The sequence below is a fragment of the Pongo abelii genome, chromosome 3 (genome assembly GCF_028885655.2).
Source record: "Pongo abelii isolate AG06213 chromosome 3, NHGRI_mPonAbe1-v2.0_pri, whole genome shotgun sequence".
Classification (NCBI taxonomy): domain Eukaryota; kingdom Metazoa; phylum Chordata; class Mammalia; order Primates; family Hominidae; genus Pongo; species Pongo abelii.
In genome coordinates, this window is record NC_071988.2 from 110,297,318 (window position 1) to 110,325,248 (window position 27,931).

General features: G+C 37.4%; 1 protein-coding gene across 20 annotated transcripts in view; it reads right to left on the reverse strand.

Moving 5' to 3' along the window:
- Window positions 1-27,931, reverse strand: part of FAM13A (family with sequence similarity 13 member A) — a 331,498-nt gene that overhangs the window by 165,706 nt on the left and 137,861 nt on the right. For 9 of the 20 annotated variants that reach the window (XM_063723508.1, XM_063723512.1, XM_063723507.1 and 6 more), the window contains one exon: window positions 12,539-12,622. The exons of the other annotated variants lie outside the window; for them this stretch is intronic. In XM_063723508.1, the coding sequence (XP_063579578.1) occupies window positions 12,539-12,622 (84 nt within the window). The remainder of the gene's footprint in view (window positions 1-12,538; window positions 12,623-27,931) is intronic. 20 annotated transcript variants of the gene reach the window in all.

A 27,931-nucleotide genomic window follows, 5' to 3' on the forward strand; every position in this document is an offset into this window, starting at 1 on the left:
GCCCAGCCCTGTCTTCTAAAAGAAAGAAACAACAACAAAAATACTGACACTAACTACTTTCATACAACATAAAAGTAGCAGTTGAATAATTTATTTGTTCACTTTCAAGTCTTTATTAAGGGCCCACTATGTGTCTGGCATTCTGAAATAATTATTTTTTTAAGTGCCAAGATCATACTTAAAAGTCAGATGTAGAAATTTTCCCTTAAAATCTGGGAGTAAGTCAAGGAGGCATGCTATCACCGCTTTTACCTAACCTTGTACTGAAAGCACTACCAACACAGCAGGACAAAACCAAAAGAAAGAAAAAAAGAAAACAAGTTAAATGATAAAAGGCTTGAAAAAGAATAAACAATGCTCATTATTTTTCGCTGATATTACATTATTTTTAGTTGATACAACATTGATTTATTTGATCATATTAAAAAAATCTTTTATACATTAAAAGGTACTATATTCAATTATGAAAAGAAAACCAAAAAACTGAGAAAAGGTACTTTGAATACATACAACTGATAACAGCTAACAAACAAACTCTTACAAATCATTAAAAAAGTGATAATCCAATAGTAAAACTGTCAGTGATAGAAGAAAGCAGCACACAAATGAATCATCACAGATATGATCAAAGCTTAATAAACATATGGCAACATAAACATATGAAAAGCTGCCCATTTGTATTAATCAGGACAGACTTCATTATGATGAGTTTACAAATTAAACCCCAAATCTCAGTAGCTTCACAAAACAGAGATTTATTTTTTGGTCATGACACAGATCCAAAGCAGGTTGACAGGGGGCTCTGCTCCACAAAGAAACGAAAAGGTCTGTGCTCCACTGTGCAGCTGCCGTACAATAAGAAACAGTTCAGGCTGGGTGCAGTGGCTCACGCCTGTAATCCCAGCACTTTGGGAGGCCAAGGCCGGCGGATCACGAGGTCAGGAGATTGAGACCATCTTGGCTAACACGGTGAAACCCCGTCTCTACTAAAAATACAAAAAATTAGCCGGGCGTGGTGGCGGGCGCCTGTAGTCCCAGCTACTCAGGAGGCTGAGGCAGGAGAATAGCGTGAACCCGGGAGGCAGAGCTTGCAGTGAGCCGAGATTGTGCCACTGCACCCCAGCCTGGGCGACAGAGCCAGACTGTCTAAATAAATAAATAAATAAATAAATAAATAAATAAATAAATAAATAAGCCGGGTGTGGTGGCGGGCGCCTGTAGTCCCAGCTACAGCTACTCGGGAGGCTGAGGAAGGAGAATGGCGTGAACCTGGGAGGCGGAGCTTGCAGTGAGCCGAGATCGCGCCACTGCACACCAGCCAGGCTGATGGAGCGAGACTCCGTCTCAAAAAAAAAAAAAAAAAGAAACGGTTCAAGAGTTATGCAAAAGCTTTTGAATTCTCTCCTGAAGTAACACTATATTGAGCGAAAGTAGTTGACTGGCCCGACCTAACTGCGGGGCTGGGAAACACATGGATATTCAGTGTCTCTGGCACAACTAGAAATTAGTGCAATCCAAATTAAGGCAATAGCAAGATGCATCTTATAACCATTAGGTTGAGGAAAAGCAGTAACAACAAAAACTCCTATTACCAAGGACTGGTGAGGATGTGAAAAATGGAAGCAATCATATACAGATGTTAGCATGTAAATTGATGCAACATCCTAAGAGCATTTGTAATGTCCTGACAAGTTAAAGATGCACATGCTTACGATCTAATATTTCCACATGTGCATAGAATGAGTCACATGAAAATTATTCACTTAAAAATGTTTGTAATAGCAAACTATTGGAAGTGACTTAAATATTGGAGACAATCTAAGTATTGGGGAAAAATTAGAATAACAACCATATTCTTACTGAAAGTTAATATTGACAGCATATTGAACAGAAAAAAAATGAAGCCACAGAAGGCAACACACTGTGTACTATTTTTATATAATGTTTTAAAACATGCAAAGACTATAACATATATTATGTATAAATATATATATAGATATGCAGTGTTCCTATAATAACATGTATGGAAATGATAAACATTAATTTTATTTTTATTTTTTGAGACAGAGTCTCACTCTGTCACTCAGGCTGGAGTGTAGTGGTGATCTCGGCTCACTGCAACCTCAGCCTCCCAGGTTCAAGCAATTCTTGTGCCTCAACCTCCTGAGTAGCTGAGATTACAGGCGTTCGCCACCATGGCTGGCTAATTTTTGTATTTTGACTAGAGACAGGGTTTTGCCAAGTTGGCCAGGCTGGTCTAGAACTCCTGGGCTAAAGTGATCCACCCGCCTCAGCCTCCTATAGTGCTGGAATTACAGGCATAAGCCACCACACCTGGCCTAATTTAATTTTTCAATAGTGTTAATTTGAGAGAGGAAAGATGGTACATTAGGATGTATCAGTCATATCCTTTAATTCTAAAGCTACTTATATCCTTTAATTCTACTATAGGTAATAAAATCTAAGAAAATAATACTATTCCATATTCAAAAGTTATTCTTTATTAACACATATAGTTGTGCTTTTTATACTAATGATAAATTAGAAAGTCTCAAATATTCAAAATGGCTAAATATGATATGACAACACATGAAATATTACGATTAGATGAGATAATATACATTAAGTAGTTAGTACAATGCTTGGCACTTGACTGATGTTAGTTATCATCATCACCACCATTATTTCTGTTACTACTAATACTATTACTTTTACTAAAACAGTAAGCATATAAACTAGGTTGATGCATGGAAACCCATAACGTAAATAATGTTAACTGGAAAAAGGAGAATACTAATTATAATATATATGTTAATGAAAGAAACATAAAATGTATGCATGCCCATTAACACTGATTTTAAAATAACTTGGAAACTTGGTAAAATTCAATGTTTATTAAGTTATTTTAGGAACTGTATATTTAAAAAATTATATGGTCACTAACTTTTCTCAAAACCTTACATTATTTTAAGTATCTGGTTTACTTTGCACAGGCATTTTTAAAAACATTAAAGAAAAAATAACTGTGACATCTCATCTCATTATTGAATAAAATCTCTTCTTAAATGATTCATAGTTCCTGAAAACATTAAGCTTTGAAAAGAAAAACAAGTTAACAATTTCTTCTACTCCATAACTGTTTGCTTGACAACTATACTATCTTCATCCCACATCTTATAGTTAATATGACTCTGTTTAATAAAAGAAACATCTATGAAAGCATTAGGAGAATGCAATAACTAACCAAAACTATCATGTGCTTATAATTTTAATTTTTATCAGTACATTTTGTATCCCCTGATAAAAGTCAAAATGGAAATAGATCATTGTTTATTTTATACCTTCATACTAGCACTGAATAAATCTGATATTTATCCTCATAAAATGACCTACCTTGAATTTTTTGGTAAGGTTAAGAATGCAGCAACTATTGTGTGAAGTCTAGAGCATACCCCAAGGGAAAAGAGAAGGAAGATCGTTTTCTTCCCTCAGTTCATTCGATCCTCTTCAGGGTTTATATATTGAACAAAGTAAACGGGTTGTGAGGCTTAGAGCCATAGCACCTGTGTCTGGTAGAAGAAAATTTTGTCTCCTCTCCTAACAACTATACTACGTTACAAGGAGCTGTGTCTTTCTACATTCTATACCTCTTTATCTAAAAATCTATTTGATGTTCTCTTCTGTGTCATCCATTCCAATTATTTGTTGGCATATATAGTCTATGCAGTATTGGTCATGGAATAGCTACACAAGTAAGTCTTTGAGCTAGCAGGGCTGGGAATCATTACTCATCCAGAAGTGCCATGGCACTGTGTAATACAGGTATCTTTTTCATCCTGGACTCAAATTAAGATGTGGCTTTCCTACCTAAGGAAAATAAATATAACACTTTTCATTGCTCAAGAGCAGAGACACCAGCTGGCAGAGGGAACACACGTACGGACAGATGGCTTAGATGACAGAGACATCTCCAGAGCTAATGGACATAAGCCATTTCTGGATTACCATTTTACATCTCTAGCCCATATAGGGATCAGAAATACTTAACCGTCCAAGGCAAATACGGCTGTAACAACAGATGTCTGAGAAAGACAGCAGTGGAGGCCAAATGGAGTACCATTAATACCAAGGATATACATCACCCTCACAGCTCACTAAGTCGCCCTAGAAAGAACACACTAACCATATTTTGAAGGTGTTCTCAGTTTTAGCTTTCAAAGATCAACTGGAGAAAAAAAGATGTTAAGATAAAATCTTGGTGACAGAGTTAGTACCTTAATAATCTCTTATAGTTCACAGGCTCTGCCTCATTTCTGAGATTTGACATTACAAAGATAATCACCCCAAACTAAGTGGAGTTTAGTTTGCTCATGTAAACTTAAACTCATCCATGTAAGGCCACAAAGAAGCTAGTCACAAACCAAGACTTAACCACTGAAGTAATTTCTCTATGGAATTAGTTGGTTATAAACCATACAGCCAGATAGATGAAAGGGAGGATAATAAGTACACATTAATTATGATTCTTTACATAAATAACATGTTACAAATGGGACTAATTTCATGAGAGTAATAGAATCGCTTCAAAACATTTTTATGACTAGTTTCAAGAGTATATTTCATTTAGGAAGTGATTCATCTAAGGTCTCATCACCTCAAAGTAGTCGATACATATATAGTTAATAAGCAAATGTTACCTAAAAATGTTCCTCAAATCCCAAGTTTTTTTCCCAAAATGCATTTGTTTAGTGAGTATATTTTTGAAATTGAATGTTTACTAATTGTACAGTAAACCAAATTTCTACTACACATTTGAATTAATCATCTGTAAGTTTGGACATGCAAATATTTCAGTAAAAAAGACATAAAAAATAGTTTGAGTCAAGAAAGGAAACCATAATAGATAGTTGAAATAATTTTCCAGAAAAAAATCAAAGCATAACAAGTTTTATAAGGAAATATTTTTTCTTTAAAAATAAATCATATACTCTTGCCATAAATTAAACACTAATAGCTCAATGCTGCTCTTGAATTGTCTTTGGAAATAAAACTACAATTTTTTTTAGTAACTTCCTATTAAAATCAGAAAATAGTTTTTAAAAATTTTGCCTGCAGTGAATTCAAAAAAGTTGGGAGAATATATTGTCTTAGAACTGGAGAAAAAGTAGCTTTATAAATGTCATTGTGGCTAATAATAAAAAAATTAAAAAAATAGATGTTGGCATGGATGTGGTAAAAAGGGAACACTTCTACACCACTGGTGGGAATGTAAACTAGTACAACCACTATGGAAAACAGTATGGTGATTCCTTAAAGAACTAAAAGCAGAACTACCATTTGATCCAGTAATCCCACTACTAGGTATCTACCCAAAGGAAAATAAGTCATTATACAAAATGATACTTTCACAGGCATGTTTGTAGCAGCACAATTCACAACTGCAAAAATATGGAACCAGCCCAAATGCCCATCAATCAATGAGTAAAGAAACTGTGGTGTGTGTGTGTGTCTGTGTGTGTGTCTGTGTGTGTATGTGTGTGTATGTATATATATACACACACACATACATATATATATACACATATATATATGATGAAATACTATTCAGCCATAAAAAAGAATGGATTAATGGGATTTGCAGCAATGTGGATGAGACTGGAGACTATTATTCTAAGTGAACTAACTCAGTAATGGAAAACCAAACATTGTTCTCACTCATAAGTGGGAGCTAAGCTCTGAGGATGCAAAGGGATAAGAATGATACAATGGACTTTGGGGGAAAGGGTGGGAAGGAGTTGAGGGATAAAAGGCTACAAATTGGGTGCAGTGTATACTGCTTGGGTGATAAGTGAACCAAAATCTCACAAATCACCACTAAAGAACTTACTCATGTAACCCAATACCACTTGTTCCCTAAAAACTTATGGAAAGAAAATAAGTAAGTAATTAAATAAATAAATAAATAAATAAATAAATGTCATGGTGGCTAGTTAGGAGTATTATATATACTTAGTAAGTAGGCATTCTATTCAAATGAAAAGATTAAAGATTAGAAAAGTGATGGGATATAAAACTAATACAATTACTTTTCTGGGTAGACAAACAAATGATCAAATTCTCATGAAACATTTTGGATTAAAGAAGTTTTTCTATGCTGAAAACTCAAAAAACTAGACTGTCTCTTCTCCAAATGACTGCAACACCTCTCCAGCAAAGGCACAGAACTGGGTGGAGGCTGAGATGGCTGAATTGACAGAAGTAGGCTTCAGAAGATGGGTAATAAAGAACTTTAGTGAGCTAAAGGAGCATGTTGTAACCCACTGCAAAGAAGCTAAGAATCATAATAAAACAATACAGGAGCTGATAGCCAGAACAGCCAGTTTAGAGAGGAACATAACTGACCTGATGGAAGTGAATAACACAATACAAGAAATTCACAATGCAATCACAAGTATCAATGCAGAATAGACCAAGTGGAGGAAAGAATATTAGAGCTTGAAGATTCCCTTTCTGAAATAAGACAGGCAGACAAGAATACAGAAAAAAGAATGAAAATGAATAAACAAAACCTCTGAGATATATGGGATTATGTAAAGAGGTCAAACCTATAACTGACTAGGGTACCTGAAAGAGATGAGGAGAATGGAACCAAGTTGGAAAACATACTTCATATGCTGAAAAACATATATCATCCAGGAGAACTTCCCCAACTTAACAAGACAGGCCAACATTCAAATTCAGGAAATCCAGAGAACCTCAGTAAGATACTCCATAAGAAGATCAATGCCAAGACACATAATCATCAGATCCTCCAAGGGCAAAATGAAAGAAAAAATGTTAAGGGCAGCCAAGGAGAAAGGCCAGGTCACCTACAAAGGGAAGCCTGTCAGACTAACCACGGACCTCTCAGTGGAAACTCTACAAGCCAGAAGAGATTAGGTACCAATATTCAACATTCTTAAAGAAAAGAATTTCTAACCCAGAATTTCATATCTGACCAAACTAAACTTCATAAGGAAAGGAGAAATAAGATCCTTTGCAGACAAGCAAATTCTAAGGGAATTTGTCACCACCAGGCCTGCCTTGCAAGGACTCCTGAAGGAAGCACAAACTATGGGAAAGAAAAACTGTTACCAGCCAGTACAAAACCACACTGAAGTACACAGATTAGTGATACTATAAAGCAACCACATAAACAAGTCTGTAAAATAAGCAGCTGGCATCACAATGATAGGATCAAATTCACACATAACAATACTAACCTTAAATGTAAATGGGCTAAATGCCCCAATTAAATGACACAGAATGGCAAGCTGAATAAGAGTCACGACGCATCAGTATGCTGTCTTCAAGAGACCTATATCCTGTGCAAAGACACACATAGGGTCAAAATAAAGGGATGGAGGAAAATTTCCAAGCAAATGGAAAACAGAAAAAGCAGTGGTTGCAATCCTAGCTTCTGACAAAACAGGCTTTAAACCAACAATGATAAAAAGACAAAGAAGAGCATTACATAATGGAAAATGGTTCAAGTCAACAAGAATAGCTAACTATCCTAATTATATATGCACCCAATACAGGAGCACCCAGATTCATAAAGCAAGTTCTTAAAGACCTACAAAGAGACTTAGACCCCCTCACAATAATAGTGGGAGCTTTAACATGCCACTGAAAATATTAGACAGATCATCGAGACAGAAAATTAACAAAGATAGTCAAGACCTGAACTCAGCTCTGGATCAAGCAGACCTGATAGATACCTACAGAACTCTCCACCCACAAACAACAGAATATATATTCTTCTCATCGCCACACAGCACTTACTTTAATATTGATCACACAATTGGCATAATCGGAAGTAAAACACTCCTCAACAAATGCAGAAGAAATGAAATCATAACAGTCTTTCAGACCACAGTGCAATCAAATTAGAACTCAAGATTAAGAAATTCACTCGAAACCACACAGCTACATGGAAATTGAACAACCTGCTCCTGAATGACACTTGGGTAAATAATGAAATTAAGGCAAAAATCATTAAGTTCTTTGAAACTAACGAGAAGAAAGAAACAATGTACCAGAATCTCTGGGACTCAGCTAAAGCAGTGGTAAGAGGGAAATTTATAGCACTAAATGCCTAACATCACAACTAAAAGAACTAGAGAACCAAGAGCAAACAAACCCCAAAGCGAGCAGAAGACAAGATATAACCAGTATCAGAGTGGAACTGAAAGAGGCAGAGACATGAAAAACCCTTCAAAAAAAATCAACAAATCCAGGAGCTGCTTTTTTGAAAAAATTAGCTAGACCACTAGCTAGACTAATAAAGAATAAAAGAAAGAAGAATCAAATAATCAGAAATAATAAGGGGGATATCACCAGTGACCCCACAGAAATACAACCAACCAGAGAATACTATATAACAACAGAGAATATTATAAACACCACTATGCACATAAACTAGAAAATCTAGAAGAAATGTTTAAATTCCTAGACACATACACCCTCCCGAGACTGAAACAGGATGAAATTGAATCTCTGAATAGACCAATAATGAGTTCTGAAATTGAGGCAGTAAGAAAATAGCCTACAACCAAAAACAGCCCAGGACCAGAAAGATTCGCAGCTGAATTCTACCAGAGTTACAAAGAAGAGGTGGTACCATTTCTATTGAAACTACTCCAAAAAATTGAAAAGGAGGGACTCCTCCCTAACTCGTATGAGGCCAGCATCATCCTGATACCAAAACCTGGCAGAGATACAACAAAAAAAGAAAACTTCAGGCCAATATCCCTGATGAACATTGATGCAAAAGTTGTCAATAAAACACTGGCAAACCAAATCCAGCAACACATCAAAAAGTATATGCACCATGATCAAGTCAGCTTCATCCCTGGGATGCAAGGTTGGTTCAACATGTGCAAATCAGTAAATGTGATTCATCACATTAACAGTACTAAAGAAAAAAAAAACACTTGATTATCTCAATAGATGCAGAAGGGGCCTTTGATAAAATTCAACATACTTCATGTTAAAAACTTTGAATAAACTAGGTATTGAAGGAATATACCTCAAAATAATAAGAGCCATGTATGACAAACCCACAGCCAATATCATACTGAATGAGCAAAAGCTGGAAGCATTGCCCTTGAAAACTGACACAAGACAAGGATGCCCTCTCTCACCACTCCTATTCAACATAATATCAGAAGTTCTGGTCAGGGCAATCTGGCAAGAGAAAGAAATAAACGGTATTCAAATAGGAAGAGAGAAAGTCAAACTATCCCTGTTTGCATATGACATGATCCTATATCCAGAAAACCCCATTATTTCACACAAAAAGCTTCTTAAGCTGATAAGCAACTTCAGCAAAGTCTCAGGATACAAAAGAAATGTGCAAAAATCATAGCATTCCTACTCACCAACAGAGCCAAATAATGAATGAACTCCCATTCACAATTGCTACAAAAAGAATAAAATACCTAGGAATACAGCTAACAAGGGAAGTGAAGGACCTCTTCAAGGAGAACTACAAACCACTGCTCAAAGAAATCAGAGAGGACACAAACAAATATAAAAACATCCCATGCTCATGGATAGGAAGAATCAGTATCATGAAAATACTCAGACTGCTCAAAGTAGTTTATAGATTCAATGCTATTCCCACTAAACTATCATTGATGTTCTTCAGAGAATTAGAAAACAACTATTGTAAAATTGATATGGAACCAAACATACAAGACAAGCCTAAGCAAAAAGAACAAAGCTGGAGGTATCATGCTACCTGACTTCAAACTATAGTACAAGGCTACAGTAACCAAAACAGCATGGTACTGGTACAAAAACAACATAGTACTGGTACAAAAACAGACACATAGACCCATGGAACAGAATAGAGAAGTTAGAAATAAGACCGAACACCTACAATTATCTCATCTATGACAAAACTGACAAAAGCAAACTATGGGAAAATGATTCTCTAATAAATGGTGCTGAGAGAACAGGCTAGCCATATGCCAAATATTGAAACTGGGCCCCTTCCTTACACCTTATACAAAAATTAACTCAAAATGGATTGAAGACTTCTAGGATTTTTAGAGTTTTGGGTTTTACATTTGTTGTAAACACTTTACAAGAAAATCTAGGCAATACCATTCAGGACATAAGCATGGGCAAAGATTTTACGATGAAAATGCCAAAAGCAATTGCAACATAAGCAAAAATTGACAAATGGGATCTAATTAAACTAAAGAGCCTTTGCACAGCAAAAGAAACTGTCACTATAGTGAACACACAACCTACAGAATGGGAGAAAATGTTTGTAACTTATCCATCTGACAAAGGTCTAACATCAAGTCTACAAGGAACTTAAAACACATTTATAAGAAAAAAAATCCTATTAAAAAGTGAGCAAAGAACATGAACAGGCACTTCTCAAAAGAAGACATTTATGTGGCCAACAATCAGGAAAATAAACTCAACATCACTGATCATTAGACACATGCAAATCAAAACCACAATGAGATACCATCTCATGCCAGTCAGAATGGCTATTATTAAAAAGTCAAGAAAGAACAGATGCTGATGAGGTTGCAGAGAAAAAGAAATGCTTTTACACTGTTGGTGGAAGTGTAAATTAGTTCAACCATTGTGGCAGAGAGTATGGTGATTCCTCAAAGATCTAGAACCAGGAGACCACATGGACACCAGGAGGGGAATAACACACACTGGGACCTGTCAGTGGGGCAGCTTAGGGTGAGGGAATAAGCAAGAATACCTAATGGCTGCTGGGCTTAATATCTAGGTGATGGTAGGAGATCTATGCAGCAAACCACCATGTCACACATTTACCTATGTAACAAGTCTGTACATCCTGCACCTGTACCTCTGAACCTAAAATCAAAGTTGAAGAAAAAAAAGAAATTTTTCTTTTCACTGGCGAAACAATTATGTGCATTTTGATTTTTTCTTACTAAGGGAAACAAAATTTTACACATTAATGCCTTTATGCTATCATATCTATAATAGTTCTTATTTTTTCTTGTTAAAATGTAAATACTTTCCATTGATTATGTGTTCCTCATAATTATGAAACATCAATAAAGTGATTTTTATTTTAAAAAATTACAGCTGAACATTTTACTTTACGCCCAGAAGTGAAAATGCATCTCATGCATTTATATTATGCTTAGAGGTGCCCTAGGAAGATCTATTGCCCTTGACTATTTCCTATGTTGGAGGCTAGAAAAAATTTTATGTATGTATGTATGTGTGTATGTATGTATGCATGTATGTATGAATGAGATGGAGTCTCATTCTTGTTTCCCAGGCTGGAGTGCAAAGGCATGGTCTCAACTCGCTGCAACCTCTGCCTCTGAGGTTCAAGCAGTTCTTTCTGCCTCAGCCTCCCAATTAGCTGGGATTACAGGAGCCCGCCACCCAATCCTGGCTAATTTTTTTTGTATTTTTAGTACAGACGGGGTTTCAACATGTTGGCCAGGCTGGTCCTTTTTCTTTCTTAACAGTGAACGTTTTGGCATTTTACTTTTTATATATTTCTTTTCAAAATTTTTTATTTTACATTTGGGAGTACATGTGAAGGTTACATAGGTAAACATGCGTCACAAGGGTTTGTTGTACATATTATCACATCCCAGGTATTAAGCCCAGTACCCGATACTTATCTTTTCTGTTCCTCTTCCTCCTTCCACCCTCCACCCTCGAGGAGGTCCCAGTGTCTGTTGTTCCCTTCTTTGTGTTCACAAGTTCTTATCATTTAGCTCCTATTTATAAGTGAGAACATGTGGTATTTGGTTTTCTATTCCTGCGTTAGTTTACCAAGCATGATAGCCTCCAGCTCCATCTATGTTCCTGCAAAAGGCATGGTCTCATAGAAACAATTGTTATTGAACAGAAGTAAAACCATCTACTAAAAATTATCACTATCTGTTCAGTAATAGGAGTGTCCAAAGAATTTTTGGCTGAATACAAGCATGGATTAAAGGTACTACACAAAAAGTGCTTTTATACCACCAGATCCTCCCACAACACTCCCTCATGCCTACTTCCCTGCAAAAACAAACAAATAAAAAACCAAAAGGGCTGAAGCAAATGCAAGCAACAGAACATGGAAACAGGAGAGCATAAAGAAACATGCTGGCCAGGCGTGGTGGCTCACGCCTGTAATCCCAGCACTTTGGGAGGCCGAGACAGGCAGATCACCTGAGGTCAGGAGTTTGAGACCAGCCTGGCCAATATGGCAAAACCCCCTCTCTACTAAAAATACAAAAATTAGCTGGGCATGGTGCTGCGCACCTGTAGTCCGAGCTACCCCGGAGACTGATGCAGGAGAACTGCCTGAACCTGGGAGGCGGAGGTTGCAGTGAGCCGAGATTGCGCCACTGCACTCCAGCCTGGACGATAAAGCAAGACTCTGTCTCAAAACAAACAAACAAACAAACAAAAACAAACAACAACAAAAACCAAAGAACCATGCTAAAGATTTCACATGGTGGCCTACAGAGAAAACATAGTTGACCTTGGTTTTTGGAGGTGGTTTTGGCATGTCTCTTTCTAAGCCTCTTGTTAAAAGGATGGACGGGGAGTTCTTATAAGAGGCCTCCTACAAAAGAAGTATAAAGGAACATTAGAGATTAAAGAACACTGACCCTAATAAAAAATTACAAAGTAGTGAAAAACAATTTTTAAGAGAGAGCATTTCTGGATTGAGTTGTTCACATCAGAAGCTGGTGAAATTGTAGTACGGAGTCAAAACTTTTCCTCTTACTTGTCATATACAACAATAAAGTAAGATAAGATGGTGATGGAGTAGGTGAGAGATATACAGTACATATATTCAGAGATGATCATTAAAAATCGTATCTGCACTATTATGTCATTTTATCACATACATATCCACTATAGACAGCTTGCTCTTCTTTTGAGAAGTGAATAGTTAAATCTCCAAAATATCAACCAACAAACTTAAAGTCGCCAACATTCCCCACATTTTACAGATGGATTCTGACTCTTTACATACTTGATCTTAAACAATTTCCTTCAGATAATTTACCAAACCACTATTAAATGGTGATAGTTTTGTATTAACACCCTTTGGAAGAATATATGGTATCTGTTTCCAGAATTATTAAACCTCCAAGTCCTTGGTTCACACCAAAACAACATTTGCCAAAATAATGGCAGAAATTACAAGGAGGCAGCTGAGGCAGAGCTGTATAGATTTATTATTTATTCATACATGATGAACAGAAATGACAGTAATCTTGTTTGTTTTGTTGTTTCAATAATGCAAAGCCTCACTTCCGAATAGCCATTAACTTGGATAAGCTTTCCATAGATGATTCCATCTCCAAATTAAGATAGGAAAATAATACATAAAAGGAAAATTATAGGCAACAAGAAGGCTAAGGAGAAAGTCAGTTAGATTTTTTTCACTTATTCCATAATCCTCCATATCCCATTTCTTTCCCAACACTCCTGCCATTCAATCATCTAAATCATACATTTTTTTAAAGTTTAGTTTATGGCTAATTTGTTATAATCTTTTAAACATAATTTTAGTCTACATACTTCAGAATATTACTAAAATTTGCTAGACTTATATTCATTTATTTCTAAAGGGAACAATATATTATTAGGATAAAATGTCCCTAAAGAAAGTGACAACACTACTTATTATTAATAAAGATTGAATCTTATGATGTATTGGGCACTGCTAAAGACTCTGCATTTATAATGCCGTTTTTACGCCCAATAGCCCTATGAGCTAGTAACTATTATCATCATCTCCCCTTTAAGGCTAACACGATGCAGGCTTACAGAAGTTAAGTAAACTTGCCCAAGGTCACACAGGACTCAAAGATTGTTCTGTAAAACATTAGGGCCTGAGTTCTTAATACCTTTATATATTACTCATCTTCGATATACTATACTTGGCATCTTAAACCACTAAGTTGTGGAGCCATAGCATTTTAAAGCCAAAAGAGTTTTGCAAAGGTCAACTAGTCGGCCTCCCTGATTTTACAGATGAGGGACTTGGATTCTAAGGTGATGTGTCCAAGATCACATAGACAGTGGCAAAGCTGAGACTCATGTCTGGACCACAAAGCAGTACACAGCACATGTTCTCAGGTTTGTGCTAGGGACAAACATTCCCAGATGCATAGGGGATTGGAAGCCTCTTCTAAGCTGGGGAGTAGCTGCAGGTACTGCCAACACTCTCAGCTGCCTGTGGCCTCACGTAGCCATTATGTAAGCACCAAAGGGTACATTTCAGAGATCCCTAAATAAGTGTGCATTCCGGTCTTAACCCTTTCCCACTAGTTACAGCACCTGCTGGTGGTAAGCTGCTTTCTGGAAATAGTGAATGAACCCATTCCCGCTTCTGACTCACTGTGAGAGGGATAAACTATATCCAGCATGACATTTAGGAGAGCCAACTGCATAATACATTGCGTAATTTGACTATGCTTGGATAACACAATTATGCTTTATGCTTGTACCCGTTTTTTAAACTACTGGTATGTAAATGCTAGAATATGATGAAAAGAAACAAGGCTGACTATTAAGGGAAATTAGTAGAAATGTCTGATTTTTGTCTATGACTGTCTGAGTGTTTACAAATGCCTATAATTCTTTCTTCCTTATGCATAAAACAGAAGTGACAGTATTTCTTTATTCTATTTTCCAGCCCTGTCTCTGTGAATTAATGGGCACAAGGCTGACAGTCAACTTTTCCCTATAAGACTCTGAAAGCATTTTTTCTAAACTTCTATTTGCAAATGTAACCTACATGAATTATATTTACTTTTTGTTTTATTACTTTAAACTTAGACAATACAGACAAAGTAAAGTTTAGCAGTCTGAGAATGAACTGGCAGATAAGAGATCTAGCTCAAGGAAGAAGAAGTATTTATTGATGAAAAGACAAGCCAGCACCCGTTCAGTGTTGCGTTCCCAGTGCCCCATCACAATGGTACTGAAACAGCAGCTCCCACCCTTGCAGCAAGCAGCGAGCAAGGGGGCTGCAGAGCCACAGGACACAGGTAACACCTTCCTGTAAGGCCCTTGGTACTTAGATATCTGGAGAAAAGTTAAATAATTTAACTAGTAACCTAAGCAAATAACTGGTGATAACTTAATGTGTTCTTTTAAAACATATATTATGCAGTTAAGTATGAAATATTAAGATAAAACATTTTATAAACCTTTATAAAGCCATTTATATTTGTACATACGTATCTGAGAAAGTTGAAAATTTATGTCCACAGCAAAAACATAAACACAAATGCAAATAGTAGAATTATTCATAATAGCCTAAAAGTGGTGACAATCCAAATGCCCACTAATTGATGAATGGATAAACAAGACATGGTATAGTCACATAATAGAATATTCTTCAGCTATAAAAAGGAATAAAGTACTGACACCTGCTACAACATGAATGAACCTTGAAAACATGCTAAGTGAAAGAATACAGACACAAAAGGATATATATTGTGCGATTCCAGTTATATGAAATGTCCAGAATAGGCAAATACTTAGTGACAGAAAGTAGACTGGTTCTTGCCAGGGGTTGGGAGGAGTGGGGAATGTGGAGGGACTGCTAATGGGTCTGATGTACATGAGGTTTTTTTTTTTTTTTTTTTTTTTTTTTGAGATGGAGTCTTGCTCTGTTGCCAGGCTGGAGTGTAGTGGCGTGATCCTGGCTCACTGCAACCTCTGCCTCCCAGGTTCAAGCAATTCTCCTGTCTCAGCCTCTGGAGTAGCTGGGACTACAGGTGTGTGCCACCATGCCCAGCTAATTTTTGTATTTTAAGTAGAGATGGGGTTTCTCCATGTTGACCAGGATGGTCTCTATCTCTTGACCTTGTGATCCACCCACCTCAGCCTCCCAAAGTGCTGGGATTACAGGAGTGAGCCACCGTGCCCGGCTGAGGTTTCCTTTTAGGGTGATAAAAATATTCTGGAATTAGGTAATGGTGATGATTGCACAGTTTTGTGAACACACACAAAGCCATAGATTGTATACTTTATAAGAGTGAATTTCAATGGTATGTGAGTTATATCTAAATTTTTTACAAAGCCATGTAAAGAACGTTCCCACATTCTCAAGGCAAAAGAGACCTTGGGTTTGTGTTCAAACTCTTCCTTTAGAAGAACTTTTTGGAAAAAGTTTGGAGGGTGATGTTGTGTCTCTAAGTGTTAAACTGTATGTAGGCATGAAAATTTATTCAACAAATATCAACTGAATCTTATTACTAGTTGGAATGGGTGGTATTCCAATGCTGGGCACTGGAGAATGAAGTGTCAAACTGGACATTAATAGATCACATAGGGTATATTTATATTTATTTTAAACATTTGGTCTACTTACATGAGACTTTTGACTGAACCGATTGCTCACTTTAACGACCTTTGCACAACACCTACTTGCTTAAACCAGCTGTGTGATGGTATCATGAGAACACCAGTTAAAAATACAATAAGGAAGGAAAAAAATAACCTTGTTTATCATGGCTTCTTTTGCCTTACTATTCAACTACTAATGACATTTAAAAATAGGAAAGCACTCACTGTCCCCTCAGCCTTGCACACTACTTCCACAGCTCTTTTAAGGTTTGGTTGCTTGTTTCATTCAGGTCTTTGCTCAATTTCACTGGAGCAGGTTCTCTTCCCAGGATGCCACCTGGGAAGGGATATTAATCACTACCTCTCTCCTCTTCCACTTGTTGCTCTCTATCCCCTACCCTATTTTATGTTTCTCCATAGCCCTTAGAAATATCCGACCTTAAACTTACTGGTTTTAATTCTTTTTTTTTTTTTTTTTTTTGAGATGGAGTCTCGCTCTGTCACCAGGTTGAAGTGCAGTGGTGCCATCTCAGCTCACTGCAACTTCTGCCTCCTGGGTTCAAGCGATTCTCCTGCCTCAGCCTCCTGAGTAGCTGGGACTACAGGCACGCATCACCATGCCCAGCTAATTTTTGTATTTTTAGTAGAGATGGGGTTTCACCATGTTGGCCAGGATGGTCTCGATCTCTTGACCTCGTGATCTGCCTGACTCAGCCTCCCAAAGTGCTGGGATTACAGGCGTGAGCCACCACGCCCAGCTGCTTTTAATTCTTTATTGTCCATCTCACCCTACTCTATGAGAGGACTTGGTCAGTCTTCTTCATAAATACATTATATCCACAGAGCCTACAACTAGGTTTGGCACATAGTAGGAGCTCAATTGTTGAGTGACTGAGTAAACCGATTGAATAAAATCCCCTTCCAAACCACTTGTGCATTCCTTCTGCTTTTAGTCCCTTCTTAATTCCCTTCTTAAATTCCCTTTATGATCCTTCGTTCTCTTGCTAATACCCTTAATTTCCTTCCTCCGGCCTCCAATCATTGCATTCACCTCACAAAAGTACAATGTTGGATGAATCCAGCTATATGCCTTCTCTGTGCTGGGAACGGAGCAGCTCAAAGTGGCTGGAAAAAATTACAGAATTGGTTGATTGGTTTCACATTAAATTTATGACCAAAAACTTTAGATGGGCCCTCTACCTCATGTACAGCAATTCTGCTATACTTCTTGCATAACTTGATTTTCCACTTTCCAAGATGATATTTCTTGTCTTTCCCTCTCTTCTCAAACCCCTTTCTTTCCATTCTTGCTTAATACCTCTTTGGAAAAACAGAAACATCAGAGCAGAAGCTACTCATTGCCACACCATCAAATCTGCAAACCTAGCTGAAATCATTCGATCCTCTCTGCCTTCCCTGTTGTTGCAAGGAGAGATAAGACTGGTTGTATCAAAGAGCAATTCCCTCCACATGCACAGTGGATCTCATCTCTTCTCACCTCCCCAAAGGCTGCTCCTTCAATGGTCTCCTGTCACTCCCTTCCCCACTATGACCATTCCCATCAATCACAAGCATGCTCTGCAGTCATATCTTCTCATTTTTGTTTGTTTATTTTTAAAAGATACTTCCTTAATCCTACATCTCCCATTAGCTATGGTCCTACTTGCTTCCCTTCATAGCAAATTCCTTTAAAACGGCCATCTTCACTCACTTTCTCTACTTCCTCACCTCCAATTCATTCTTCAATGCCCTAAGATGTGGTCTTTGTCTCACTATTTCACAGAATCTGCCAAAACAGTCACAGCTCAGCCTCCGTCTTACTCTTGTTCTTAGTAACATTTAAAGAAGGTGACTATTCTTGAATTACTCTCTTCTCTTAGCTTCCATGACATCACTGGTAGGTGGCTTTTGATGGTTAAATTTAGGTGTCAACTTGACTAAATGAAGAGATGTCCAAAGAGTTGGCAAAACATTATTTCTGGGTATGTCTGTGAGGGTGTTCTGGAAGAGGCCGGCATTTGAATTAATGGGCTGAGTAAGGAAGATCCACCCTCACCAAATGTCGCAGGCACCATCCAATTGGCTGAGGACATACATAGAACAGAAAGGCAGAGGAAAGGTGAATTTGCTCTCTCTCCTAGAGCTGGGGCACCCATCTTCCCCTGCTCTTGGACATTAAAACTCCAGGTTCTGCAGCCTTTGGACTCTGGACTTGCACCATCAGCCTCCCAGCCTCTCAAGCTTTTGGACTTAGACTGAGCCATGCGACCAGCTTCCCTGGTTCACCAGAGCTTGCAAACAGCATATTATAGAGCTCTTCAGCCTCCAAAATCATGTGAGTCAAACCCCATAACAAATCACCTCTCTCTTTACACACATACACACACACATACACACACACACACACACCTCCTATTGGTTTTGTTTCTCTGGAAAACCTTGAACAATATACAGGGGGAAAACATTTTCCTACTCACCCAGACCAACTCCATACAGTTGGCTGCTGCGCTCCTCCTCTAGACAACAAAGTTACAGTTACATATCTATTGGTTATTGGTTTATTTTCTGAATCCTCTACTAAAGAGAAGTCTAAGCCTGGGCAACCTAGTGAGACTCTGTCTCTGCAAAAATAATAAAGTAAAATTAGGCAGGCATGGTGGCACATTCCTGTAGTCCTAGATACTCAGGAGACTGAGGCAGGAGGATCCATTGAGCCCAAGAGGTCCAGCCTGCAGTGAGCTGTGATCACACCACTGCACTCCAGCCAGGGTGACAGAGCAAGACAGAAGAAAGAAGAAGAAAGAAGGAAGAAGAGGAGGAGGAGGAGGAAGAAGAAGAAGAAGAAGTAGTAGAAGTAGTAGTAATAGAGGAAAGAGGGAAGAAGAGGAAGAAGAAGAAGAGGAGGAGGAGGAAGAAGAGGAAGAGGAAGAAGAAGAGGAGGAAGAGGAAGAAGAGGAAGAAGAAGAAGAGGAGGAGGAGGAAGAAGAGGAAGAGGAAGAAGAAGAGGAGGAAGAGGAAGAAGAGCAGGAGGAAGAAGAAGAAGAGGAAGAGGAGGAGGAAGAAGAGAGGAGGAGGAGGAGGAAGAAGAAAGAAGAAAGAAGAAGAAGGCGGCAAATAATATGTCTCCTTTTACTACTGTGATCACAATTCCATAGAGAAGTGCCTGGTATAGCAGGAACTCAATAAATGTGTGTTGAATAAATGAATGAAGGAAGTCGGAGTGACTCAAGAGCTGATACAGAGAAGTCTTCTTTTCTCAAATGATATGAAATCATTTACCTTCACGGCTTTTAAATACAACCAATATATAATGTTGCCCAAATTTGTGTCTCTGTCTCTAATGTTTCTCCTGAGCTCACATTACTTACATCTAACTGCCTAACTGGCAACTCTACACTTAGTATGTTCAAACTTGAGCTTATAAATTATCAGCAAAAAAATTCTGTCAGTCTGAGGTTGCAGTGAGCTGAGACCATGCCATTGCACTCCAGCCTGGATGACAGGGCGAGACTCCATCTCAAAAAAAAAAAAGAAAAAAAACTGTCAGTCTTTGAGTCTTCCTTAGATTAGCAAATGTCACCTAGTTGCTCAGGACAGTCTTAGGAATCTACCTTGATTCCTCCCTTTCCCATACCTCTTGCATTCAACCCGCCAAGTGCAGTCAGTACTATCTCCAAAATAAACTGAAATCGGTCTACTCTTCCCTATGTGCATAGTCACCCCAATCATAACCATCATTGTTCACCTAAATTATTTCAAACATCTTGCCTTCTACAAGCTTTGTACATGTAAATCAGACGATGTCACTTCTCCACCCTAAATCTTCCAATGATATATCATTATTCCTACAATAAAATCCAAATTCCTTACCATGACCTACACAGTCCCAATGATCTAGCTCTTGCCTATGTCTCTAATCTCATACCATTTGCCCTCTCCTCGTTATGCCCCAGCCACCACGGCCTTCTTTTCTGTCCTTCAAATACCCCAAGTCCCTTCCAGACTTCCAGCATTTGCCCTTCTTATTCCTTCTCCCTGGAATGCTTTTCCACACTGCTCTAGCATAGCTGTGTATTCATTCTTATCTTTCAGTTCCCATGTCACCTCCTCAGAGAGGCCATCTTTAACAACTTTATCTAAAGTGGCTCCTCTAACTATGCTCTTTTCTTCTTAACAGGCTTCATCTTCAACCACAGTACTTACTTTAATTTGTTATTGATTGTCTACCACTCCAAGAAGTCTTTAGGGCTCATGAGAGGTAAAGATATTTGATCAGTGTATTCTAGTATTCAGTGTATATTTAATAAATATTTTTTGAATGAACAAATAAAACTGTCAACTTCTACATTTCCCTTCCTTTTAGTATTAATTCCCAACCATTAGAGAATTTTGGTGGACTCTGTGATATTAGGAACAAGATAATAACACATTTTCCTATTTCTGATGGATGAGGATAGATATAAAAGAAGCTACATTATGACAGGGAGGAACTGCATTTGGTGTGCTGGGGTCAAACTCACAACAGTTGATTTGGTCAGATTTGGTGATCTGGAGAGCAGAAGACAGAGAGCAATACTGATAGGATTACAAACTGAAGTAGCAAAGGTCCATGGCTGAGGCCTCTTATAGGAAAGCACATGTAGAATAGTGCTACTTTGCATATAACCAGGGTCCAATACATATGACCGGCAGATTACAGACCACTCTTTACAACCCCATAGAAGTCTCTTCTGAAATTCATCTGTATCTCAAAATGAATCTCAATTTGATTGACTGAAAAAAGCAGATTTTCTTAAAACTCAAAAGAAATATAATGTTATCTTTACATTAATGAAAGGAATAAACTGAATTTTAAAATAGCACTTTCTAGATCTTCACTATATATTTTTGGAAAAACTCTGTAATTTTCTGGCTTAGCCCAGGGAAGTAGAAATGGGAGGATGGGAAGTAGTGAAATTCTACATAGAATTTCGAACTAATTATAATTACTTTATGAACTGCAACAATAATATTCACAGGTAGAACCTTATGAATTATATACCTTAAGAAACACATTATAATTTTAATTGTGTTTAAGTCTATTAAAAATTGCCCTACAGAAAATGGCAACCAGTCATTTCCATGTAAAGAAAGAAATGAAAATGAATTGCAGCAGGGGTGGTCAAATTTTATTGGTCAAGCTTTATTGTCAAGTGCTATGGTTTGAGTATTTGTCCTCTCCAAAAGTCATGTTGAAATTTAAGCCCCAAAGTGGCAGTGTTGAGAGGGCCTTTAAGCAGTGATTGGGTTTTAAGAGCTCTGCCCTCACGAATAGATTAATTCATTTGTGGATTAATAAATTAATGGGTTAATGAATTAATGGGTTATTATGGGAGCAAGATTAATGGCTTTTGCGTCCTCTCTTGCCACGTGACCTCTGCACATGCCAGCTCCCCTTCCCCTTTCCACCATGAGTGGAAGCAGCCTGAAGCCCTCGCCAGAAGCAGATGCTGGTGCTATGCTTCTTGTACAGCCTGCAGAACTGTGAGCCAAAGAAACCTCTTATCTTTATAAATTAAAAAGAAGAAGAGGAAGAGAGATTTGAACTAGCACACTTAGCCCCCTAACTATGTGATGCCCTGTACCACCTAGAGCAAGAAGGCCCTCACCAGATATAGCACCTTGAGCTTGGACTTCTCAGTCTCCAAAACTATAAAGAATAAATTACTTTTCTTTATAAATTATTCCATTTCAGATATTCTGTTACATGCAAGGGAAGATGGACAAAGACATCAAGCATCATTAAGCTCTAAAGTTTGGACTCTCAGTCTTAATATTATTATAATCCAATATAGAGTTTTCCTTCAGCTCCTATATCACCTCTTTGGAGACGCTCCATCTAACAACTTCATCAAAAAAAGCTTTCTCTAGTTATGTTTTTCAACCTGCTTTACTTCTGCTACAGTACTTATTGAGTTGAGATTGGTTTAGGTGTCCATGTGTTGCTCTGATCTATTCCTAATATCTGTGCTTTCCTTTGATCATCTAACCCACCATCCTTTCTCATTTAACAGTCTTGACTTAGAGAAGCTCTGCTTTTTATTTATTTGCACAGAGGTTTAAATAATGATCCACTACCATATGCAAGTGTGCAAGTGTGTGACTCAGGGCCTTTGTACTTGCTGTTCCTTCTGCTTAGGATGCTCTTCCTCCAAAAGTTTGTATGGCTTGCTCTACCACGTCATTTAGATCTGTACTCAAATGCTACCTAGCCTAGGGGCCTTCCTTCACTTCTCTACATAAAAAAGCTCCCCAGCTCCCTTCTCTCATATATGGTACCATTAATTTCAAGAGTGTATCATGGTTTAATTTTTTTTTTTTTGCAGAATCTGTCATCAGATGACATAGTAACTTCCTTAATTGTTTATTGTCTGTGCCCCACCCCACTAAAAGGTAAGCATGAGAGCAGGTATTATTTTTAAAATTCACTGCTATTTTTAAAGCTCATAGAATACCAGCTGGCTAATAGGCATTCAACAAATGCTTGAATAACTGAATAGACTGATGAGTCAAAAACAACCTCTTCTGACTCCTCTACTTCAGTTTATCCTACACATGGATGCCAAATTAATTTTTTCTACTTTATTACTCTTAGTCTGTTTTGTGTTGCTATAAAGGAATACCTGAAGCTGGGTAATTTATAAAGAAAAAAGATTTATTTGGCTCATTCTGGAAAGTTAAGTTTGGGCATCTGCGTATGGTGAGTGCCTCGTGAAGGAAGGCAAAAGGGAGCCAACCTGTGTAGAGATCATATGGCAAGGGGGAGGTGCCAGGCTCTTTTTAATAACCAGCTCTTGCAGAAACTAATACAGTGAGAACTCACTCACTTCCAAGGGAGGGCATTAATCTATTCATGAGGAATCCACCCCCATGACCCAAACACCCCCCATTAGGTCCCACCTCCAACGCTGAGGACCAAGTTTCCACATGAGATTTGGTGGAGACAAACAAACCACATCCAAATCATAGCCAACTCTAATTCAAGTTACTCCTTTCCTGGAAACTTTTAATTACTGCTGCCCATCATCAAATTTAAATTCTTATTCCTGCCATCCAATACCTTTCAACCCACCCTTCTTGTCATATCTACCCTACATGAACATTATAATTGCGGTCACTTGTTTCTTGCGCCAATTACTTACGTGCTTATCCCATTTTCCATCCTTGACCTCAGATGCTTAAAGGACTTTTCAATCTTTTCTCTCTTTATGGTGCTGAAGTAGACAATTAATATTTTTGCATGTCTAATACTCATTCTCCCTTCTTTGGAGGAAGATGTATTTTTAGGAAACCACTCTTCTCCTATTGGATAAAGTGTTTCAATAAAAGTGTATCTCTGATGAACAGTTGCATATGTCTTCCAAGAACTTCCAAATATCAATCAGATACCCATTCACTATAATTTTGACCAGAAATGAGAAGACTCAAAAACTGAGAATAGCTAAAGCCAACTCTCCCAGTGGCAGTCTGTTGAAGACACTGTTCAGCTCTCACACTGCCTGCTGCCCAGAACTTTATAGCTGTCTTAGTTAAGTGTCCTCTGGGAAGTCTGGTTTGTAGAAATTCCTTTCCTTTCCTTTTCTTTTGTCAATTTTACCCAGAGTTGGTTTTTGTTGTTTTCAACTAAAGAAAGTACTTTGAGTTACACAAATACTTATTATAGTGCCTTTTATATTGTGGGCACCCAAGAGAAAATTTTGAATTGAAATAGTGCAGCATTGATGGTAATGATAATCAAATTAATAAACAACACTGGCTATCACTTATATAGTAGTTACTACATGCACGGTTTTCTTCTAAGTGCTTATTACACATTTAGTCATTTGATCTTCACAAGGACCCTATGAAATATATGCTTTTACTATCCAAATTTCATATGTAAGGAAAGTGAGGTACAGAGAGTATGAGTAACTTGTCTAAGGTCCTACATTTAGTAAGTGGCAACACTGGAATTTGAAGCCAGGCAATCTGTCTCCAAAACCTGCTCTCACCTGCACAGAATACTGCCTCTCCTGAACAGTCCTTCCTATTTAATGAGATCAGGAAACAATGCAAGTTAGGTAAGTCCCAAAGTAAACTAAAGCAGGGAATCATAACAAATAATCTTTTGTGTACAATCTTTCTTGTACAAGCCACAATCATAATGCATCACCTATATATTGGAGTGAAAATACATGGAGTGAAAATATGAAGCCTTTAATCATTATCAGGTCTTTCCTAAGTATTCAACTAAGCTTTGCGGCAGTGGCAACGCTTTGTGTACACCATATCATTTCCTCATCTTCTCCCTCTGGGCATCAGGAAAACCATTTTCAGCCTCCCTTCCAGTTAGATTGGGAGCCACATGACGAGCCACTTCTAGGTCTGGCCATAAAAATATTCCAAATTATTTTCATCCTCCTCTTTCCCTGATAAGGCAAACTTTGATGGTAGCTGGTCTAAGATGAGGAGGGCTCCTCAACCCACTGTACTGCAAAGTGAATGAGAAATATATTTTGACTGTGTTAAGCCACCAAGGTTTTATAATCTTTTACAGAACCTTCCATTAACTACTCTGACACTATTTTCCCATAAATAGCTATATTGTTGTATTCACACTACATTTGTTTAAATTATATAAGTACCATAAAAAACAATAATTGGCATAAACAGGTTTGGAAACAAACACGATTGACTCCTGGTTAGCATACAGTAAAACTGGTATTGAGCAGGTGTATAAGACAGTCACCTATTAGTCACAAGTATTCAGGGTTTCCATGTACAGCAGTCAGCATGTCTTAAAAAGGAAGGCACAGAATTGATTCACCTGGCAAATTAGGTAGTTGGAAGTCTGTGAAGCAAACTTTTATTGTATGCACTAGAGATGTGAACAATTATTAACGCTCAGAATAGTTACTATGACTTCCTTGAAGGAAATTTGAGTTAACTTTCACTTAGATAAATGTGTTGTAATTTAATAGACGTTTTGAGTAAATATAAAGAACTAGAATAAGTGTTTTAGAAGATACAAGAATGTATGAGTTGATTCACAACTTAAAGAGAAATGCCAATGTATAAGTAAATATGAGATATTGTTCTCACCCTAGAAAAGTTTACAATGCAACATGAGAGGAAAAAAAACCCCAACTTATCCAAGGCAGAATGTTCTAACACAAGGAGAAAGAAAGTGCCACAAGACAACAAAGGAGATGAGGATTAACTGTACCTGGAGGATGGAGAGGGCTTCATGGAGGGGTGGAATCTGAGATGTCTCAGTTGGACCTGCACCAACTTTAACCAGAAGCAGAACTTGCCATGAGGATTGAGAGCAAGTAGTTTATGCGGGTGGTTCTGCGGTGGAATGGGGGTGATAAGAGAGGGAGGAAGGGAGCCAACAAGAAATGTCACTATTAAGCTCCCACAGTGGTTCTGAAGCTTTAATTTAGGGGAGAGCTCGGGGAACAGTGTAAAACACACACCCCAGAATAATTCCAATCAAGGACTAAAGCAGCTGGGAATTTACACCCCCACAGTTTTCAGCCATGGGTAAGGCTTACCCCCATCCCTGGAAGGATGTTCATTTCTAGGCACTTCCAGCCCACAGAAGTATAACTTCCATCCTGAGGAGATCAACTGAAGAAAATATCAGAAATTCAGTTTTATAGAAAACATAAGTGATCTTTAAAAACCTCAAATATTCGCTTGCCATTTACTGAGTGCCTCCTATTTGCCAAATATACACAGTATAATGATTTAAAGTAGCAAAAGTATAATGATTTAAAGTAGTCAACTTCTTTAAAAAACAGTTCCAAAGTTTTGCCATCTCACTGGAAACAGTTTAAAGGATACACAGCATAATGGCGTCTTCATAAGCAAAAGCAATTTAGTCTGTCTTCTGTTAATTATTCCTTATAATATGAAAGAATGTATTATCTGGCAATGTGTTACATCTAATGATTCATGAGAAGACATGACTTTCTAGTGTTTACTTATAATCGCTCTATAAAACAAAATGTCTGGGGAGAAGAAATTAACAGCAATCTAAATTGTAAATATATGAGTATGATCTAAAAATTGGAGCCATAAAGCATTCCAAACTATGAAGTAACTTTTAATATTACTTTTATTACTTAATGCTTTACACTTCTTGTTAATCTAATTAGTTTCTACTACTAAAAGGTACCTGTTTGAGTAATTCAAGCAAACAACCCTCTACCATGCTATTAAAAATTTAACTTTTATATAATTAGGGGGACAGGTGCATATTTCTTACATGCATATATTACACAGTGGTGAAGTCTGGGCTTTTAGTGTGTGTACACACATCTACACCCACCCACCCACACACACACAATTTTCTTTATCCAATTCTCCCTTGATGGACGCTAAGGTTAATTCTATCTGTGTTATCATGAATAGTGCTATCCCAATCCATAAGACTGGGATGTTTTTCCATTTGCTTGTGTCATCTACAGTTTTTTTCCACTGGTGTTTTTTAGTTCTCCTGATAGAGATCTTTCACCTTCTTGTTTAAATATATTCCTATGTATTTTTTGTGTGTGTAGCTACTGTAAATGGGATTTCCTTCTTGATTTGGTACTCAGCTAGGTCCTTAATGGTATATAGAAATGCTACTGATTTCTGTACATCAAATTTGTATCTCGAGCCTTTACCAAATCTAAGAGTTTTTTGGTGGAGCCTTTAGGGATTTCTAGATATAAGATTGTATAATCAATGAACAGGGATAATTTGACTTACTCTACTCCAATTTGGACGCCTTTTTTTTTTTAAATCTTGCTTGATTGCTCTGGTGAGTCCATCTGGTTCCAGGCTTTTTTTTTTTTCTCTTGGTAGAATTTTTTTTATTACTGATTCAATTTTTCTACTTATTGTTGGTCTGTTCAGGAGTGCTATTTATTTCTGGTTCAATCTCAGAAAGTTGTATGTTTCTAGGAATTTATCTATTTCCTCTAGGTTTTCTAGTTTGTGAGCCTATAGTTGTTCATAATAGTCTTTGATGATTTTTTTTATTTCTATGGTGTAAGTTGTTATGTTTCCTTTTTCATTTCTGATTGCGTGTTTATCTGGATCTTCTCCCTTCTTTTCTTGGTTAGTCTAGTGAGTGGTCTATCGATTTTGTTTGTCTTTTCGAATAACCAACTTTTCATTTCATTGGTCCTTTGTATTTTTGGGGGATCTCTTATTTAGTTCTATTCTGATCTTTTGTTATTTCCTTTCTTTTGCAAACTTGGGATTTGCTTTGTTCTTGTTTTTCTAGTTCCTTGAGGTGTGAAGTTAGGTTGTTAATTTTTTAATGTAGGCATTTAATGCCACAAACTTCCCTCTTAGCACTATTTTTGCTGTATCCTGTGTATGGTGTGTTTTCATTTTCATCTGATTCAAAAAATTTAAAATTTCTGTCTTTCTTCATTGACCCAGTGATCATTCAGGAGCATGTTGTTTAATTTCCATGTGTCTGTATAGTTTCTGAAGTTCCTTTTGGTATTAATTTCTAGTTTTTATTCCACTGTGGTCTGAGAAA